The sequence below is a fragment of the Lemur catta genome, chromosome 12 (assembly GCF_020740605.2).
Source record: "Lemur catta isolate mLemCat1 chromosome 12, mLemCat1.pri, whole genome shotgun sequence".
NCBI lineage: Eukaryota > Metazoa > Chordata > Mammalia > Primates > Lemuridae > Lemur > Lemur catta.
In genome coordinates this window covers 78,196,004-78,216,373 of record NC_059139.1, presented here as the reverse complement: position 1 = coordinate 78,216,373, position 20,370 = coordinate 78,196,004, and the positions used below count along the sequence as shown (strand labels likewise).

Below are 20,370 nucleotides of genomic sequence, written 5' to 3'. Positions count from 1 at the left end.
AATTAGCCGGGCATGGTGGCGCATGCCTGTAGTCCCAGCTACTCGGGAGGCTGAGGCAGGAGGATCGCTTAAGCCCAGGAGTTTGAGGTTGCTGTGAGCTAGGCTGACGCCACGGCACTCACTCTAGCCTGGGCAACAAAGTGAGACTCTTGTCTCAAAAAAAAAAAAAAAAAAAAAAAAGAAGTAGTGTTCTTGGTATCACTGGCCCAGGAGTGCTTAAAAATTGAATCAGATATGTATGCCCTTTGCAATTTGATGAAGTCAGATGCCTTCAGGGGGCTCTCAATTTAGAAGAATCTCCTCTCTGCGGATTCTGGGATTTAACAAGCCTGCTTTGTGGCTGAATCTGGGGGAGGTTCCTCCTTCCTCAGGTATATGCACCCAGGAGAAACCAAGGAAGGGGGAAATATTTGGTATTGTAGCTCATATTACTGTGGTATTTAACAGCTTACAAAGGGCTGTCACAGACAACCACTTAATCCTCAACTTGTGAGGTCAGGGTAGTCCCTTCCCATTTTACAAATGAGAAAATAAAGGCTATGAAGTTGCAATTTGAGTACAGAGCTATTAGCCCCTACCCTGTGACGTCACCTCCGTTGTCCTCGCTATGATCATAGCTGCTGCTGGAACCTGGGGGTTTGTAGAAATAATCTACCAGGGTATCCTGATATCTGTCATTTAACCACCCATCTCAAAGTTAGAGCCCCGTTACCCTCAAAATATGTCAGCCTTTAACTTCATGATTGCTAGGGGCACGGGAGAAGTGTCTTATGTGCTCACAAGTGTATTTCCTCATGTGACAAATCGGTTTTAAGCATCTGCTGGGGGCTAGGCTATTTGGCATGCCAAGCAAAGTAAAACAGACAAAGCCCCTGCTCTCATGGAGCTTATATTCTGTTAGGGAAGGTAGAGAAAACAAACAAGCAAATAAGATTATAAGAAAGGTCCAAGAAGGCAATAAAGAGGACACAGGCAGAATCACAGGGAGGGCTCATTTCGAATGGTAGTCGGGGAAGGTGTCTGAAAAGGGGAGGTTTACACTGAGATGTTAAAGGAAAAAGGAGCAGCTGTATGACAGACTAAGGTCCTTATGGGCCAGTGTAACAGTCGTGCGGCTGGACAGAGGCTGGCACGAAGGAGGAATGGTCCAAAGGCCAGTGGAGCTAAGAGGGAGTGAGTGGAAGGAGAAGCTGGTTGAGATGAGGTGGCCGAGTAGCCCAGATGTGGATTTTGAGGCCATGGACAAATTTTACTCTAAGTGTAATTGGAAGTTTTTAGAGGGTTTAAAACATGGGAAGAACTAGATTTGATTTACATGCTGCAAGCTCAGGTGGGTGTGAAGAAGGGGAAGGCGACAGTGGAAGCAGAGAGAAAGGTCATGGCAGCAGGCTGGGCAGCTGCAGCTCAGGACACACACGGTGCTGGGAGCAGTGGAGACTGCAGCTGGGGGAGATCTGGATGTGAGAGGAAGGGATGATCTCCAAGAAGACTCTTGGGGGTCTGGCACGTAGTGTTGGGTAGATGGTGGTGGCAGTTACTGAGATGGAGAAGACAGGGGAAGGCAAGGTTTGGGGACAATCTAGAGTCCCGTTTTGGAATGTTAATTGGGGATGGCACTGTGACACCCAAAGGGAAATGGCAGGAAGGAGCTGGATATGTGAGCCTGGCCCTCAGAAGAAAGGTCTGGGCTAGAGAAATGTGGGAGCCATCACACCCTAAGTGCCTACTGAAGTCGTGGGACTGGATGAAATTACCCCTGGGGTAGGAGTGTTGACAGTGGAGGGGACCCAGGACTGAGCCCTGTGGGAAAGCCAGGCCCTACTGACTTTAAATAGAATGGGCATCCAGCAAAGGATACCATCATGGCCTAAGTGAGGGGAGCATTTCAAGAAGGCAGGAGTACAGCCATGGGACGTTTGGCCACAGGATGATTTGTGTAAGAGCTTCATCTACGCTGGGTGCGGTGGCTCACACCTGCAGTCCCAGCAACTTGAGAGGCTGAGGTGGGAGGATCGCTGAGGCCAGGAGTTTGAGACCAGTCTGAGCAACAGAGCGAGGCCTCTGTCTCTATACAAAATTAAGAAAAAAAAATTATCTGGGCTTGGTGAAGCACACCTGTAGTCCCAGCTACTCGGGAAGCTGAGGCAGGAGGATTGCTTGAGCCCAGGAGTTGGAGGCTGTAGTGAGCTGTGGAGCAAGTTGAAAAGTGTAAACGAGTGGGGGCAGTTCCAAAAAGTTTTTTTTTTTTTTTTTTGAGAGAGAGTTTTGCTCTGTCTCCCAGGCTAGAGTGCAGTCGTCATAGCTCACTGAGAAGCATACCCGTGGAGTGAGTGGTCATGGTAGGAGGCAGGGGGAGCCTGCGTGTGCAGAGATCACATGGCAAGAGAGCCGGAGGTGCCAGTTCAACAACCAGCTCATAGGGTTAGAACTCGCCCCTGAGGGAGGGCGTTGATCTGTTCCTGAGAGATCTGCCTCCCACAACCCCGACACCTCCCCTTCGGCCCCACCTCCACCACGGTGGACCAGATGTCAACATGAGGTTTCAAAGCATCGCACTCACTGATTCATCCTTTGCTTCTGCTCTGTAGTGTGTGGTTGAGAGTACAGAACCTGGGGTCAGACTGCCTGGTTCAAATCCAGGGCAAGGTACTTAACCTTTCTGCACCTCCATTTCCTCGCCACATGCTTTTCTGGCTTGAATATAAATGTGACAACCGAAATATTGGCAAATGAAATAGAACCCTAGCATGAAAGTGATTTTTCTTCCTTTTTAGCCGGATTGAACATCTCAAATCCCAAAATGACCTCCTGACCATAACCCTGGAGGAATGTAAAAGCAACGCCGAGAGGATGAGCATGCTGGTGGGGAAATACGAATCCAACGCCACAGCGCTGAGGCTGGCCTTGCAGTACAGGTGGGGAACAGCCACAGGACACAGTAGGACTTTGTCGCCACGTGAAGTTACAAATGAATGCAGAGTAACCTTCTGCGTAAAAGTAGGAAACAGGCTTTTAGAAGGGATGACTGAGGGGTTGGATCAGCAAAGTATTTATAGGGGTGGATACTATGGGATGAATACGGTATTAGTCAACAGGTATGTTTTACTGGTATATTCAACTTAAATATTATTTCATTTACGTAATATCACTCAAAAGATCAGTTTTTGTTTTACATATTCATTTGTTCTTTCTGATCTTTATTCATATATATTTTACATTGCTGTAAATCTAATGTGTTCTATTTCTTTAATTTGGCATAGTTTTTAATATTCTCCATTTATTTCGAATGGCCATAACCCCTGCTTCAAGTTTACATATTGTTATTTATTTAGTCATTTCTCTAACAGACATTCAGACTTTGGCAAACTTTTGATACTGAAAATAATTCTATGGTGAATAATTTAATACAGATAAGATACTCACTTTTATTAAACATTTCCTTGGGATAAAATCCCTGAAGCAGGAATTATAGGTCAAAGGATATGAATATTTTCCTGGCTCTTTAGGCATATTACCGACTTTTTTCCATAAAAACAAGCCAGTTTAAACGACTACAATTCATTCATCGGTGAGCACATGGTAATTTGAATGTACTGCTTTTTTGCTGCCTCATCAGCTTTGGAACTTATCTGTTTTTAAATTACTGCTTGTTTAAAGCTGCAAGACTATGCTTTATTATTGTCTTCATAGGTTTATTTAATTAGCGTAACCACTTAAGCGTATTTGCCAAGGTCTCATAGTACTTGACTATATCTTACTCTTAGCTTCCTCTAAAAAGTTCAATATTGTTTTAAGAAACATTGTTTATCCTATAAACAATCAAACCAAAACACGCGACCTGAGCCAGAGAGCAGTCACGCTAGTTTACAGACACACCAAAGCAAGCAGATCATCCAGCCGTGATAACTGTGTTCTCTGCCCGTAGTCTGCCTTTGATCAGAAAGGTCTTTCTCCGCATTAGCACATCCTCACAGATAAAGAAATGTCCTAGCATCTCCAACCTGCAATATGGGCTGCCCGTGAAAGGAGGAGCTGGCGGCACCTAGAGCAAGTGATTTGGCCCTGTTTTTTCCTTTAACTCTTAGCAAAGGATGATGAAAGTAAAGACAATCAAAAACAGATGCTCTGTTGACTAAAGCAGCATTTCCCCTGCTCAACTTGGAGGAGCTGCCCAGTTATCGGCTTGCGGAGGGAATTTTGCTACTGTGGGCATCAGGTCTGGGACCACACAGGTGTCATGCGCATGTTCTACCTCCCGTGTGGCCCTGGGTCCGTGTGGGTCTCAGGCATTGGCCAGGGGCTGTTCTTTGATCTTCTGCCTCATTTGCCCAATGGATCATGAACACAAAGAAGAGAGACTGCAGTTCTTCCTCTTAGAAGCCCACACTCAAACTCTTGTCAGAGCTTCTGTGAGGCTAAGAGTGTTTCGTGAGACAGGTTTCACAAGTATGTAATATAGCTTTCTGTGGTGATGGAACCGTCCTCTCCCTGTGCTGCCCAGCACGGCAGCCACTAGCCACGTGTGGCCATTGAACGTGTGACGTATTACACGTGAACATGCAATGGAGGGACTGCATTGTTCATTTTATTTAAATTAAAATTTGTATAACTTAAATAGCCACACGTAGCTAGTGGCTGCTGTATTGAATAGTGCTGGTCTAGGTCCATATTGCCTCCTTTTGGGTGTTATAATAGTTACCCATTATTGTATAACTAATGATATATTACATCACAGTCCCGAGGGCCAGGAATCGGGGAGCGGCTGAGCTGGGTGGTTCTGGTCAAGCTGTCAGCTCAGGCTGCATCATCTGAAACCTTAACAGGGCTGGAGGATCTGCTCACTCGTGTGGCTGTTGGCTGGAGGCCCCAGTTCTTTCCCGGCTGTTGGCGGGAAGCCGTGCACCTCTCTGTGGGCCTCTCTGTAGGACTCTTGAGAGTCTCCAAGACGTGACAGCTGGCCTGCTTTGGAGAGGATGAGCTGGGAGAAAGTGAAGTAAGAGAGAGTGACCAAGACAGAAGTCGTGGTGTTCTTTTAATAGCCTAATTTTGGAAGTCACCTGCTGTCACATCTGCCGTGTTCTGTTAGTCACACGGACCAAGCCTGGCACAGTGTGGACGCCAGGGTGTGGGACTCTGGGGGGAGGCTGGCTACCACAGACGTACCACATTTCCCGTCTAGCTGGTCACCAGGACCCCACACCTGCATCTCCCACCTTCATTGCTTCTCTTGTTTTTTTCTAGAACCTAGCTTAAGGTTTTATAATTTAAAAGGCCATCCACTATTCAATGAGTATACAGAAAAAAAAGAGGCCAACACAAAAGAACAAGCCACTGGCCTTGTCCGGGGAACACTCGCGGGTGGTTGCCTTGCCGGTGTGGACGGCGAGGCCGGGCCGCCCCCGGGCCGCCCCCCGCCCGAGCTGAGGCGCGTGCTTGTGTTGCAGCGAGCAGTGCATCGAGGCCTACGAGCTCCTGCTGGCGCTGGCCGAGAGCGAGCAGAGCCTCATCCTGGGGCAGTTCCGAGCGGCCGGCGTGGGGTCCTCCCCCGGTAAGTGTTCCCCGGGTCCCTCTTCCCCATCTCGCCCCCTGCCTCTTCTGCCCCACCACCCCCGTCTCAGCTGCTGGCATGGAATCGTCTCCCGACAACGTGAAATTCAGTCGTCAAACGTGTTTCTCGTTTTTCCTCGTGGCTGAGTGGGTAAATTGTGTTGAATGCAGCGAGAACTGGAGTCGAAACAGAACTACCGACGAGTTAAAACAAACAGGCACATTTAGGAAGTGCATTTTCCTGGGCTGACGTAGGGCCACGTGGAGCGGGGCCCACGTCAGTGATGCGAGGGGACCGCTTGGCCGCAGCCACCTGCCAGGCTGGTGTCCGGGGCCTCTGCTGCCCACGTGGCCCTGCCTTGATGCTGCATTGGCTGTGCGTCTCCAGGTGCATTTCTCTGAGTAGTCTGGCAGCATGGGTTCCCCGCCTCCTCCCAGGCCTGTGAATACAGTAGTAGTAGTTGCACACCTGCTCTTGTCAGCGGCACAGAGCGCTCACCCCGTGAGCTCTGGCCCACCCACCTCACCTCCCCACCACCCTCCAGGGCTCACGGGTCCTGCTGGCCCAACCTGTACCCCCAGAGCCACACTGCCCTCCTCACTCCTATGCCACAGTTTTGAGTGAGAGGAAGGCACATCTCACCGAAAAGGAGGTAGTCATGGCGTACTAGAGAGCACACCATGCTGACACTCGACCAGTGCTTGTGGCTCTGAGCCCTGCAGCGACGTGAGGAGGACTGCGGTAGAAACAGTGCTTGAATCAAGGTTCCTCTGTGTTGCAAAAAAAAAAAAAAAATAGAGCTTGAAAGAGAGATAAGAGCAAGGCTGCCGCCTCTCGGTGCGGAACTGCGCCCCAGAGACTGCCCTGGCCTGCGCCTTACAGCAGCAGCTGCTTTGCTGCAGCAACGGCAAGTCAGCTGAAAGCAGAGGTGCCTGGGTCAGCCCAGAGCCAGAGGTGGTGGTGTGGGCAGGTCGGCTGTCCCCTCCGTGGTGACCAGGCTGTCATCACAGACTGGCTTTCAGCTGTGAGCTTCCACTAGGGCTTGTCCTTCCGGGGTGACCAAGACCTACAAAGAAGGTCACCATGCAGGCACCTTCCGAACACACTGTCCTGTCCTCCTCACCAGCGCCTCCCTTGCCTGGGGGAGAGCTCTGCCCTGCACCCTGGCACGTGTGTCCCCCTTCGGCTTTGACATGCGCAGGAATCTGAAGGCTGAGGGAAGGGAAGTGTTCATTTCCTGCTTCATACCCACGTTACCCAGCAAGGGAGCAAGCCTGCGTGTGTACGGTTGGCCTTCCTCCGCGCCTCCCTCTTATTGTTTTTTTTCTTTTCCCTTAATAGTATTACCATCCCAGCCCAGAAATAGAAACTCTGCCAGCATTTCCATTAGAAACCTCATTTTTCAGCGTCCTTTAACTGAACCATAAAACTTTATTCCTCATATGAAACAGAGCCTAAAATGATCTTGGCCTGCTGTCAGGTTTTTTTAATTAATGTATTAGGGAAAATAATCAATTAAAAGGGGAAAAATCAATCATCTTATTTCCAGTTTGTATCAGAGAAACATCTTAACCTGTTTTGTCCTCAAAAGGTACCTTTTATTAGGCTTGTACCTTCTCAGTGCGGCTACTTGGTGTAGGAGCGGAAAGGGCTTAAATAAGTCTCATTTAAAATATTTAAAATCAATAATGAAATGCTTTGTATTTACCTAATGCTGGGTGGCTCATGTATGCATTTATGAGACGAGCCATTCAGTAATGTTGTGCCAACGTCAGAACAGAATTCAAATGCAGTCGGCTGGGGAGTCGTTTGTAAAACGTCTTATTTGTGGAAAGAAGAGAAGCATGAGGTTGTTGGAGAGGTGGCCGGAGGGGGGTCTAGGGATTCTTGCTTGACATGCCCCACCCCATCTCCTGCCCGCTCCCCACGGTGCTGAGGGCTGGCTTAATTTTTAGCAGCTCCCCTTAAAACCTCACTGTTCCGTTTTGCTGACTACAGCAGTTGGCCTGTTGCTCTCCCTAACATGTTGTATGGTTGTTGCACAGCAAAGCAAGAACTAGGTTGTGATTTTACCCACAGTGTCAGCTATTACGATTTTTTCTGTTATTTCTTGTCACCTTCACGGGCATTCGTTACGTTACTCTGGTTGCTTTCGGCCAGTGGTCTTCGAACTGTGCCCTGGGAAGCTGGAGGGGAGTGTCTTTGGGCCTCAGCAGTGGCCCCCCGACCCCTGCCCACTTCACTCAGTTCTAAGTGTACCATTCGTGTATGTTAGCAAAACATTTTGTTTGCTTTGACATAAGATTTCATTTGAAAATATTTGGAAGAGCTTGGATCTGTGCTGTTCAGGTAGCAAACTGGTGACTTGGTTGGCCAGCAAAATTTTTGTTTCTTTTTTTTTCTTAAGATTTTAATTTTTATAGAGCAGTTTTAGGCTCACAGCAAATTTGAGAGGAAGGTACAGAGATTTCCCAGATACCCCCTGTCCCCACACATGCACGTCTCCCACCAGGGTGGTACATTAATTACAACTGATGAGCCTGCACTGACACCTCGTCATCACCCAGAGCCCACGGTTTACGTCAGGGCTCACTCTTGGTGGTGACGTTCCAGAGGTTTGAACAGGCACGTAAGGACATGCATCCACCACTAGAGCATCATACAGAATAGTTCCACTGCCCTAAAAATCTTCTGTACTCTGCCTGTTGATTCCTCCCCCACCCCTGGCAACCGCTGATTTTTTTAGTATCTCCATAGTTTTGCCTTTTCCAGCACGTTTTTTTAAAACACAACAAGAATATGAACATCTTGGGCAGGGACTTCCCTGCCTGGCTCTGTGCTGGTGCCTGCCACATCCTGACTTCCTGCTCCAGCCCCGTCACCTGGCTGCTGGAGGCATTTGAGTTTGCCACCGTTACCGGGATAGGGGAAGGGTCAGGGTAGCATCAGTACAGAAAATACAGAATGATTCTCAAGTCCTCATCTGAACCATTAGTTTTGTCTTTCTTGCCACCTACTCCAAAGCTGTAGCCAAAGCTGGAGATAGTAGACCGTTTTGTCTCGATTTCTCCCTGCCCTCATTTACGAAGAAGCAGCAATGCACGGAAGAATGGCCAAACGGTAGACTTGTGACTAAGTGGGAGGAGAAGCCAGGAGCCTGGAAAATTATTTAACAGAAAATCATAGCATGTTAGAGCTGGGAACAGATCCTGGCAAGCACATTGGCCAAGCCCTTCGTGTGTCCATGAGGATGCTGGAGTCCAGAGCAGAGACATGCCTTCCCACGTCCAGCTTCTAAGTGACAGAGCCGGGCCCAGAATGCAGATGTCCTCGTCCGCCGGCCACTGCTAGTTCCCCACACCATGCCACCTCTGCCCTGGGTAACTGAGGGTTGGTCATGCAAAGTCACTCCAGGCTTGCCTTGCCCAGACCGGAGTTGATTAATCCATTGGCTTCTCTGCCACGTAGGAGACCAGTCAGGGGACGAAAACATCACTCAGATGCTCAAGCGAGCTCACGACTGCCGGAAGACAGCCGAGAACGCCGCCAAGGCCCTGCTCATGAAGCTGGACGGCAGCTGCGGGGGCGCCTTTGCTGTGGCCGGCTGCAGCGTGCAGCCCTGGGAGAGCCTGTCCTCCAACAGCCACACCAGGTAACGCTCAGCCTTCCTGCCCGAGGTGGGCGTGCGCCCACGTGTCCTCAGCTCATTGTGCTTGGCGTGCGGTGACCCAGCTCTTGGGGGACTGTGTGGCTTGGGTAAAGGCAAAAATGCACTTCAGGCTTCCAGGCTGCTCCGTCCAAAACGGTGTAAGAGAATCAGAACAGGAGAGCCAGGAAGCAGCCTTCTCGTTTTACCAGCATGGAAACTGCAGTCCAGAGCGAAGGGTTGATTTGCTCTAGAAAGTGGTAGGGATGGAACATAAACCTACCTTTCTGTCTGGTGCTTTTCTCCCATAGTGTTTTGTTCTCCATTTCTTTACAATTCTTGACTTCCAGGAAGCATTTGGGGTAGCCAAGACCATTTGCCGCAAATGGTCCCTCAGCACCCAAGGCCCAGCCCAGCCCATCCTGGTTCCCGACCCCACCCTTGTGCCTGTGTCCCCTGCAGGCTCTTCTCAGGCAAGAGCCTCTGCTCCCATCTCCCTTGCCTTGTAGAGTGATGCCACGTTCACAGCACCTGCTTACAAACACTTCGTCATGAATCTGAGTCCAGTTCGCTGTGCGTCTAGGACGCTGAAGTGGGTACTGGAAAAGGAGGGGGAGGGGAGCAGCGAAGACCTTTCTCAGTGTAACCTGCTCAGGCCTTCGAGTCCTCGCATGGGCATGGGAGTCAGAGTGAATCCTTCCCTGGTCGTCTTCTCCTTTCTTGCCACTAAAGCCCTAAAAACATGAATGCCCTCCCTTTATATGCCAGTCCTCGGTCTAGAAGTTACTTTGTCAGCGATGCTGAGGTGATTGCCAAATCATGAAAGATTAGGAAAAGTACCTTGCCTCATTTTCACAGGTGAGAATGCCTTAACTAAGAGCTATGAAAGTGACCTGCCTAAGGCCACATGCCCAGTACGAGACTCAAACCCAGGACTTCAGCACCAGGCGTATTGTTCTCCCCACTATACCACAGTGGAACTCGTGACGTTACAAAGCAGTGTCTACTCACAGATCAAGTGACCAGAACCACACAAGGATAGAGTGAATGTCACCGAGCCAGAGGAGAAATACTGATGTCTTCTTGGTGTCTGAAAGCAATTTACTGTTCCCCTCTCTGTCTCCCGTGGGCAGGACCCAGCCATCTGCCTCAGTGCGTCCATTTACCTGTGCTGGACCAGGGGTCCCGGGAGAGGGGACATTCCCAATAACTTGGCCTGGCGCCCACAAACAGAAGGGACTTATTTCCTCTTGACTCCAGCAACAATTGTCTTATTCAGTGAAGCGCAGATTATAATTTATTTTTTTTCTTAAAACTAGATTCTTTTTAAATACAGAAAGCAGATGCTCTTCTGAATGACTTCTCCAGATGTGTGTAATCTATAATTTCTGTGCTCATTTAGTGTAGAAATGTAGTTCTCATGTTGTCAGTGATACCGTTCTGTTGAATTAGTGAGTAAGAGTTCGGGTGACGGCGAATGTGTTTCAGTAGCGTATGAGGCTTGTGCTGCAGATTATTTGCTTGCCCCTCCCCACCCCCAAAAATAATTTTGTGGTTTTATTTTGAATCAGAGGCAAATTTGGAATCAGAAATGAGGACAGTTTTCTCACCGTCTAATTATTGGAGATCCTAGTTTTGAATATTTGTTAGAAATACTTTAAATTATAGGTGAGCCTTGATTTCAAGACCATTTTCTTACAGAAATTTAATGTTGGGAGTATATTTAAGCAGGTCAAGATAAAGTCAGGACACAGAGTCATTATTTTCAAATATAGCCTCACTAGAGAATGGTCCTTGAACTAATTTCAGTCTCAAATGGGTCTTCCCGTCAAAGTACAAAGGTTTTTAGCTCTGATTTCACTCAATTCTCCTTAAAATTCACTATTACCCTCCTGCCCAAATCAGAGCAGCTCAGAGTGAGTGAGTACAAGAGAACCACACACCGGGCATTCATCTGACACTTCACATTCTTAGAACCTGATACAGTTAGACTATTTTATGTAAAACGCAGGTTCAAAATAAAGTCCCAGACTACCAGACCCTTTTCATAATTATAGTAACTACGGTAATTTTATTTGTATTAATAAATCTTGCCATCCTGGCTCAGACACTCCCCAAGGGCAAGTTTATAAAACCAGAGAAAGAGGTGGAACTTTGTGAGTTGGAGGTGTATGTGGCCCAGCCTGTGCCATTTCCTCTCCCTGGAACCAGCTGGCACACACAGTTCTGATCAGAGTGGCAGCTGGTGCCCCAGGGCTCAGGAAAGGAATGCTGAGTACCAGGCCTCCAGTGGCATTTCTGGTAGCACATAGGCAGCGCCTGACAACAAGAGGGTTAATGGTTCTAGAAAAGAGCAGCAGAGGGTGGTTAACCAGCAAGGAGAATAAAGATGGTAGCCAACCCGTGGTCGACTGTTGGCAGGAGCCCAGGGACGTTGCTGTTTCATTTTTGAAAAATACAGCCACGGTCTCATTAGAAAGTGTAATTGTCTCAGTGGACAGAGTGACTAGGTTGGGTTGCCTGGATAGCTTTGTCAACAGGTCATGACAAAGAGGCCAATGGAATAAACTAAAGAGTCCATTGGTCTTTTCCATTGGAAAGCAGAAATAGGAATTCTTAATCAAGCCCATCCTTTGTGTCAAGTGTCACAATTCCAGCTAGTTCTGTGGAAGTGCAGTCATCAGTCTTTATCCACAAAGGAACAAGCCGGGGCAAGTCTGCTCTCACCGAGACTGGAATTGAGTCCTTTCTGTCTCCACGTCAGGGGAGTATCCAGGAGAGCCCTGTGAGAACGGGGATTGCAGCCTCACCATGATCTTCTGCACCTCCAGGTGGCGGGGACACCACCTGGCTGGCCACTCACCTGGGGCGTCATCCCCAAATTGGAAAGGAGGGCAGCGGAGCCCCAGAGGTGCCCAGCCCTACCCTGTAATCCAGTCTGGATTAAGATAAAGTTTCACTGGGCAGAAAGAAAGGCTGAGGAAAGTGGAATCATATCCATTGAAAGGGTGAAGGGACGGACACGGCCATCTAATTAGGACAGGCGTCTGCCACCACCATCCGCCAGCCTCCGAGAATGAGAGCTGGCCTAGGTGTGGCCATTGTCACAGTCAGGAGGGTCCATCCAGAGTCCTTGGGATTAATGCTTATTCGTGCTATTGAGCTCTAAAGACCGGCCCAGACACATCCCTCAATATGACAGCAAGGCGACCAGCCCTCTTGCTCAAATGTCCTTGTCACTTATCTTTTAGATTCTATGAGAATAAGGTAGAGACATGAAGTACTTTTTTTTTTTCCTTTAAGACCCAACTTCCTGAATTCAAAAGAACTGTAGGCTCGTTGTAAACATAAGCAATGAAAATCCCAGCATTACAAAATGCATAGGACACAAAAGTTCTCTATGCCAGGATTCTCACTGGCAAAGACACTGGGAACAGTTTGGAGTATATTTCCACAGAATTAACTGCACTTGTTATTAGTTAAGATGCCTGATTGCAAAGAACAGAAACATACTCAAATGGCTCAAATGGAAAGGGGTCTTGCAGGAAGGCTACCTGGCCTCACAACACAGGAGCTGCGTGCCCGGGCAGGGCTGCAGTAAACTAGAGCAGCCGCAGAGCCAGGCTGCTGGGCACAGCCAGGCTGGGCTCCACGTCCAGCCTGTGTGGCCCCTGCGTGCGGCTTCGTTCTCCTTCCTTCTGCAGGCCACCCTGCCCAGGTGGCACCAGCACAGCACCTGCATTTATACACACGGCTGACTGGTTTCTCTGGTGACAAGTAAGAAAATCCTGGGGGAAGGATGTCTTGCCCAGCTGGGCTCAGACGCCTACCCTGGTCATCTTGGTGGCGATAGCAGGATGGTGCCATGGCAGTTCCCACTGGGGCCACGTGGATGGAGAAGAAGGGTGGGCCCCAGCCGAAGAGCTTGGAAGGCAGGTACTTAGCAGATGAAAATATGGGACCTTTAAAAACAGGACTACATCTCACTTTTAACCTAATGAAGATGCTATTACACGGACTTTTGTGAAACATGCATTTTCCTCTTAGTGTTATATTCTTGTACATTCTTCCATATGTGTCATTCTTTCCAATAGTTGAATAGTTTTCCACTGGACAGCAATACCACCATATATTTAAACAGCTTCCTCTTGTTAGACATTTTTATCCAGTTTGCTACATTGCTGCAGCCACTATCCTTGCCCTTATACCCACCCCTCTTGTGCAGTTTCTGTGAGACCGGTTCTGAGAAGTGGAATTGGCTGGCTCAAAAATTATTCACGTTTCAAATGTCAAACAGCCCTCCGCACATAATCTGGTTATTCTCCCACAGCCAGGGTGTGAGAGGGCCTCTTCCTCCACATCCTTGCTAATACTGGGTGATAAATGTTTTTTTCAGTTTGGCCAATCTGTAGGCAAAAAATGCCCTCAATATATCCATTTGTACCTCTTAATTGTTAGTGGTTTAAAATCATTTACACTGTTTATTCTAACGCCAAGGAGACTGTTAGTAACAGTATAGCTGTCAGGCCTACAGGGTGTCTATCTGGCTGTGTTATCAGTAACCAAATTAGGAACGGGTTAGTATTTGTTTTAGACGTGCACGGTTTCCAACACCATTATGATGGCACCTTTAAAAATGGCTACATAAATAGAATTGATCTCCTAAATATTTCCATTTCTTATTTTGACTAACACTGTCAGCTAAGCTGTTAGGAGCTTTCTGGATTTAGGTAGTTATTGAGGACTTTAGTTATCTGACAGCAGATTTTCCCATATCCATATTTTGTTAGACAATTGTAGGACAATTTGTTAGATAATTTACCGCACTTCAGTTTCTCCTCCTAGAAATTCTTATAATCATTCAAGAGTATACAAACCCTAAGAGGTTTAGCGTTTAAGTGTTTTTAGCCCTTTGCTACAAACCGATTGGTCAAAAAAGGGGATAGGGGTACCCACAACATGACAGTAAAAGATACAGGCAGTTGACAAGGCTCAACCTGGACTGACCCTGTCCTCCAAACAAATTTCAAATGTTCAACAAGACACATGCTCAGCCTCATGGCACTTTCCTTCTAAAAATGAGCTGCTCTTTGATGGAAATCAGTTCTCAACTGGGGCCAGGTAACGGGTTAATAAAAACTTTAGGAAAATTCCATTACTGATTTTTGAGGCAAAAGAAATATCCTCCTAACCTTCTGCCAAGGCAAGCTGAGGGAGCTGAAGGAAAATGAGTTTCTTCTAATGAGCGGGTGGGGAGGTGTCTTGAGGACAGAGGTGGGAATGGTGGAGAGGGATGGAAGAGAGGGTGTGTGACCTGGATAGCCGTTTGAACAGCAGGTCCCACAGTGGGTCCTCCCGAGCCTGCCAGCTGTGCCTTCCCGCAGCCCCGGGCGCTGCCTGTGCAGTTGTGAATGACGCCAGGGAGAGCCGGCTGGAGGGAGCTGCAGCAGAGCGTCATGGAAGGAAGGAGAAAGCCACGCGTCCTGGCCTGGCTCCTCTGAAAGCCAGAGCGAGACACACGCGTGCAGCCAGGCTTTTCTCCACTGCAGCCTTGCCCGGGTCCCTCTCACAGAACACGGGCGGCCTCCCGCCTGGGGAGGAGGAGAAATGCAGCCGCGGGGAGTGATTGATTCCCCCTTGACAGCTGAGATCATCCCGCATTCCAAGCCCGGAGAGTTAATGGATGACTTAACCCTCACCCAGACCGGCAGCCGCCCCGGGGGGCTGCCAGCGCCTTTGTCTGCGGGAGGCCGGAGAAAAGGCCAGTGGCTTCCCCCCCTTTTACCACTGTCATAATCATACCCCACGGTGAAACAGTAAGAGCAGAAAGCAGAATTGTAATTAACCTCGCCCGATCTGTTCCCTGCTGGTGTCTTGGAAGGAAGAGCGGGAAGCCGGAAGGGCTGTGGGGCTTATCTGGAAATTAAACTTTCCTCTGGCTAAAAGCATCTGAAACCTCTGCGCTTCCAACAGGGTAAGGTCTGTGGACTGAGATCTTTTGTTCTTTCTTCTTCTTTTCTTCCTTTCTGAAAACTATACTTACAGCAAGGAAGGTGAAACAAAAGCTTTCCCTATCCGGCCAGGAAACAGGCTCTGGGCCCAAGAGGGTGGCAGAGCCTGTCAGTCTTGGCCCATTCACGTTCATGTTCTCCTGGAAGGTTCTAGGTGGTTTCTCAAGTCCATGCAAGCACTGGCTTCTTTTCTCCTCCATTGCGTGGAGGTTTTCTAGACAGCTGCAGATGGCTGCCGGCCCTAGGGGATCCCTGAGTCTGGACGTGGGTGCCGGAGGGCTGTTGGCACAGCTGTCAGGAAAGGTGGCCACCTGTCCCTCCTCCTTCCCCTCCAAAGCACCAGCACTAGCTGGTCCTGCATCCTCAGGACTGTCATATCCTTTCCACAACCAGGTGGGGTAGGAACAATTAGTGTTCCTATTTACTGCAGCCCGGAAAGGTTGGGTAATTTACTCGGGGCCATAAAGTTAGGAAGCAGCAGAGGAAGAACGTTTATTCAGGTCTGACTGATGTCAGGGACCTGCTCACAGTCACTGGCAGCCACCACACAGCCCAGGAGCACAGTGGCCTCCACCTAGGAGGTTTGGGAGAGTCCCACAGGCCACTAAGCAAACGCCCACTCACCCTATGGGGTAGACCAGTGGTTCCCAAACCCGTACGTGCATCAGAATCACCTAAAGGATGTATTAAAACGCAGATTGCTGGGCCCCACTCCCAGACCTCCTGACTGTGTAGGTCTCGAGGGTGGGGCTCAGGAATGTGCGTTCCTGCCTCGTTCCCAGGGGATGCCGATGCCGCCACCCAGGGACCCCTCTTGGAGACCCGCTGGGGTAGACCCATCCTGCTAAATGGAAATCTGCCAGAATATTATCACTTCAGTTCCTGCAGGATAGCTAGAGAACTGCAGCTTTTAGAGCTCTTTGAATTCTGCCATTTTTATTTTAAGTGAAAGCCAACAAAAGATGCTTCAAGCATAAATGTTTTATTTCTAAAGTCTGAAGAAAATACGACAAAATGTCACACAGGTAGTGGGCACATGGATATTGGTTATTCTCTGTTTTTTATGTGTTTGACGTTTTTAAAAATAATTTGTAGTGAAAGTCTAGAGGTGTAAGCTTACCTTAGGCCCTGAGTCCCAGCCTGGCAGGGAAGGATTTCCTTAATGAAGCCGCCTCCCAGCCAACTGGGGGAGGAGCGCTGCTGTTCCCCGCACGGCGCTGCCTAAACACACCGCACCTGTGACGCTTCCCGCGCTCGGCCCTGACCGGTGCCTTGTGAACAGTGCCACCACTAGAGCTCGCTCTAATTTTGTGTCTCGTTCGTCATTAGCTGTCTGTCCCCCCACATCAGTGTTGACAATCTGTGGCAGTGAGCCCCCAGTCCTACTAAAAGGGAGGCCCGTTTGCAGAGCGGCCTTTACTGAAACTCGAGGAAGGGACCCTCCCTGGGATGCGGCCCTCCTGTTGGGCAGCTCCTCCCCACGCGCCCCGGCTCCCCGTGCCTCCGCCCGGGAGCTGCTCGCTCCTTCGTGCTTCCCTTGGGCTTCATGCGCTTCGGTGTGGGTTAGCTCGTGGAGTGGTCCAGCTGCAAGGTGTGGCTTCTCCCTTCCCATCCTTTTTAAAATACAGCGTGAGACGATGGGGATGATTAATAATTTTTATCCTTCTCCCTACCTCTTCTGCTCCCACGTGCTCCGGGCTGCCGCCACCTCCCCCCCGGGATTGCTGCAATAACCCCCTGCACACTCCACCTGCCTCTGTCCCAGCCTCCCTGGGTCCCTCCTCAGCGTGGTGGCCGGAGGGATCCTGTTCAGCATAAGGCAAATCGTGCCACTCCCCATGACAAACCCTCCGGTGAGCCATCCTGATCCTAGAGAAAAAGCGCCCTCATAAAGAGTGAGGGGACCTGGCACCCAGCCCTGCCACGCTCTCTGTGACGGGTTTTCTTTCTTCCTCTCCCCTGGCTGTTCTGCTTCAGCCAGTGTCTCCTCCTGCTGGCTACACTCACCACCGCAGGGCCTGTGCACTGACCGTCTCCTCTGCCTGATCACTCGTCCTCCAGATGGTCACAGAGCTCCCTTCCCCCTGCCCCCAACTCAGGTCCACCCTAATGTCACCGCATCACCAGGCCTTCCCTGCAGCTGTTTCTGATAGCAGCCCCACCCCACTCTGTGCCCCCCACGCCTCTTCCCTGCTTCATTTGTCGCCATGATGCTTCTCACTGTGTGATGTGCTGTGTATTTCACCTGCTTGTCTGTTAGAATACGAGTTCCGTGAGGGCAGGGATATTTTTAGGGCCCCTAGTAGGCATTGCAGTATTTCTGAAATGAGTGACAGCGATTGAGTGTCACTCTGTGCTGGGCACTGTTCTAAACGTTTTACATTTTACCTCATTTAATCCTTACCCCAACTTTATGAAGCATGTACTGTTACTGCCTTTTACAGATGAGGAAGCAGGGAATGTACAAAGTGTGTAAGATGCTCAGGTCATGGGTCAAGGGAGCACTGTGGTATCCGTCAGGGCTCTGCAGAGAAGCACACCAGCAGGAGATACATCTATACAGAGATGTCTATATCTAGATACACAGAGCGAGATCTGGATCTATCTATATAGATATCTATATCTATACACACACAGTGATTTATTTTAAGGAATTGGCTCATTTGATTATGTGGCCGGCAAGTCCAAAATCTGCAGCAGAGACCCAGGGAAGAGTTGATGTTGCAGTCTTGAGTCCGAGGCTGTCTGGAGGCAGAATTTCTTCCTTCTTGGGGGATCTGGGTCTTTTAAGGCCTTCGATTGATGAGATGAAGTCCACCCACATGGAAGAGATTAATCTTTACTTACGGTCTCCTGATTTTAAACATTAATCACATCTGAAAAATACCATCACAGCAGCATCTAGTCTGTTGTGCCAAGCAACTGGGCATGATAGCCTAGCCCAGCTGACACGCAGTTACCCACCCAGCCCCTGAAGAGGTGTTGTATGATGCTCGGGCTGACTTCCTCACTCTGTCTCCAAGTGACTTTCCACCTGTCCTGATGGGACAAAGGGAGTGAGGGTGGCCCCACAGGCTTCTGGTGCTCCGGAGTTTCCCATCCTAGTAGAAGGGGGTCTCCCAAGCCCTGGGGTGGCCAGTTCCTGCCGTGATGGTCAGCTGAGCAGCAGAGCTCCAGCCAGTGTCACCTTGCACCCTTTCTCATCCTGGAAGCTTTGTCTTCCCAATGACGTGTCATGTATAAGAGTGGAGTCACCCTTGCTCATACCCAGGATATGGGGAGGGGGCTACATCTGCTGAGTTGGGGTCCTGGACCCGGTATCACATCCCAGTGTGAGGTGAGGGGGTCAGGCCTGGGTGCGAGGCAGCCAGTAGCCTGTGGAGACCACTCCTGCCCCTGGCATAGCTTCTAGCTGCAGGAGGCTTGGGAAGAGGACAGGCTATGGGGTGAGAGGGCTGTGGCCTGAGTCTTGTGGTGCCACTTGGCAGCTGCATGACTGAGCAAGCTAATGTCTCTGAGCTTCACTTTCCAAATCTGTAACAACAGAGAGGACAATGCCAACCTGGCCTCTGTGATGAGAATTCAGTAGGCCCCTGCTTGTTCTTCTGCCGCCCTTCCGAAACAGTCCCGTGAGGCGTGAGTCCAGCCGGGCCCAGTGCAAGTGCAGAGAAGCTGCTGTCGGTCCCCACGGGCCCCGGACTCCCCGAGGACTGGCTGGGTGGAGTGCGCCTTATTCTCAGCCTCTGGGCTCATGACACTCCTGGGCGCAGTTTTCCAGTGGTGCTCACCCTTTCGAGGTGGGTTGGTCCTCTAAAAACATTCCAGGGCCACCACAGGCCTGGCGTCTGGCTTGGTACTCAAGTCCGGCAGCCCCTGCCCAGTCACCATTTGGCACAGGCTGCCAGGGCCCCTTGGCCCAGCCTGAGTGCCCATGGTGGACGCTATGCTCAAAATGTGCCATGGAGGCCTGGGGGCACCCGCGTTCACAGTCGTCTTTGCCGTGCCACACATATCCATGTTTTTCATGGTACCAGATGCAAGCGACACAGGTAGAGCAAAACATCCCTCCAGTGCCCCTCCTTCCAGCTCCGACCCCCAGGGGACTGCGGCCACGGCCTGGGATATGAACCCCCACATCCATAGATCATGCAAAGGTATTTTGTTTTTCAGCTTACTTAACATACCCCTTTTTTAAGTCCTGACCACATGTACACCGATTTTTATTACACACGTGTTATTTTTCATTCTGTTTCCTCACTTACAACTTCGCCATTGTCATAATTTATCACTATAATAGCCACATAATTTCCGTCCTTTTGATATGGATGATAATTCACTAAACCGCATTTTAGATTATATTTCATGAAACATCTTTGTAGGTGTGTATCGTTTTGCTTCTCTGGAATGGTTCCCTTAGAAATTCATTTCTGAGATCCACAGCATTGAATCAAAGGGCGTGAACATTTCTATTATTCTTCATACCTGGTTCTTTCCTAAAAGGCGGTATCGTTTTCCTAAGCCACGAAGAAAACTTATGTTGGACGCCGCCTCAGTCACGCTGGGGAGGGGGCGTGTGCCGAAGAGTGGGGAGGAAGGATCTTTCGGTGACAACTTGCAAATGTGGTGGGTCTTGTTTTTCCTCTCAGCACAACCAGCTCCACAGCCAGTAGCTGCGACACGGAGTTCACCAAGGAGGACGAGCAGCGGCTGAAGGATTACATCCAGCAGCTCAAGAACGACAGGGCCGCCGTCAAGCTGACCATGTTGGAGCTCGAGAGCATCCACATCGACCCCCTCAGCTACGACGTCAAGCCCCGGGGGGACAGCCAGCGGCTGGATCTCGAAAACGCTGTGCTGATGCAGGAGCTGATGGCCATGAAGGTATGGGCGGGGTGTCATCTCCGTCACCTCCACCCCATAGAGGAGCCAGAGCCTCGTTTGCGGGCAGGGATGGTTTCGGTGTGTCTGGGGTTATTTGGGCTGGACGTTCCTGGGGTGGTGAGTGGAATGCTAGAGGATTTCCTGGGGTGTCCCAGCCCAGCTTTGGAACACCTCATCCTTTGAGAGAAGCCAGATCAGACCTCTGCGGGATGGAGTAAGTCTGTCCACCTAAGATGACCCCCATCTCAGAATGCTGGAAAGTGCTCCCTCGGTTGCTGCTGCTA

General features: G+C 49.8%; 1 protein-coding gene across 3 annotated transcripts in view; it reads left to right on the top strand.

The window, feature by feature from the left end:
- MCC (MCC regulator of WNT signaling pathway) overlaps positions 1-20,370 on the top strand; it is a 331,241-nt gene that overhangs the window by 279,974 nt on the left and 30,897 nt on the right. For all 3 annotated transcript variants that reach the window (XM_045566234.1, XM_045566236.1, XM_045566237.1), the window contains 4 exons: positions 2,775-2,915; positions 5,445-5,548; positions 9,017-9,200; positions 19,852-20,086. In XM_045566234.1, the coding sequence (XP_045422190.1) occupies positions 2,775-2,915; positions 5,445-5,548; positions 9,017-9,200; positions 19,852-20,086 (664 nt within the window). The remainder of the gene's footprint in view (positions 1-2,774; positions 2,916-5,444; positions 5,549-9,016; positions 9,201-19,851; positions 20,087-20,370) is intronic.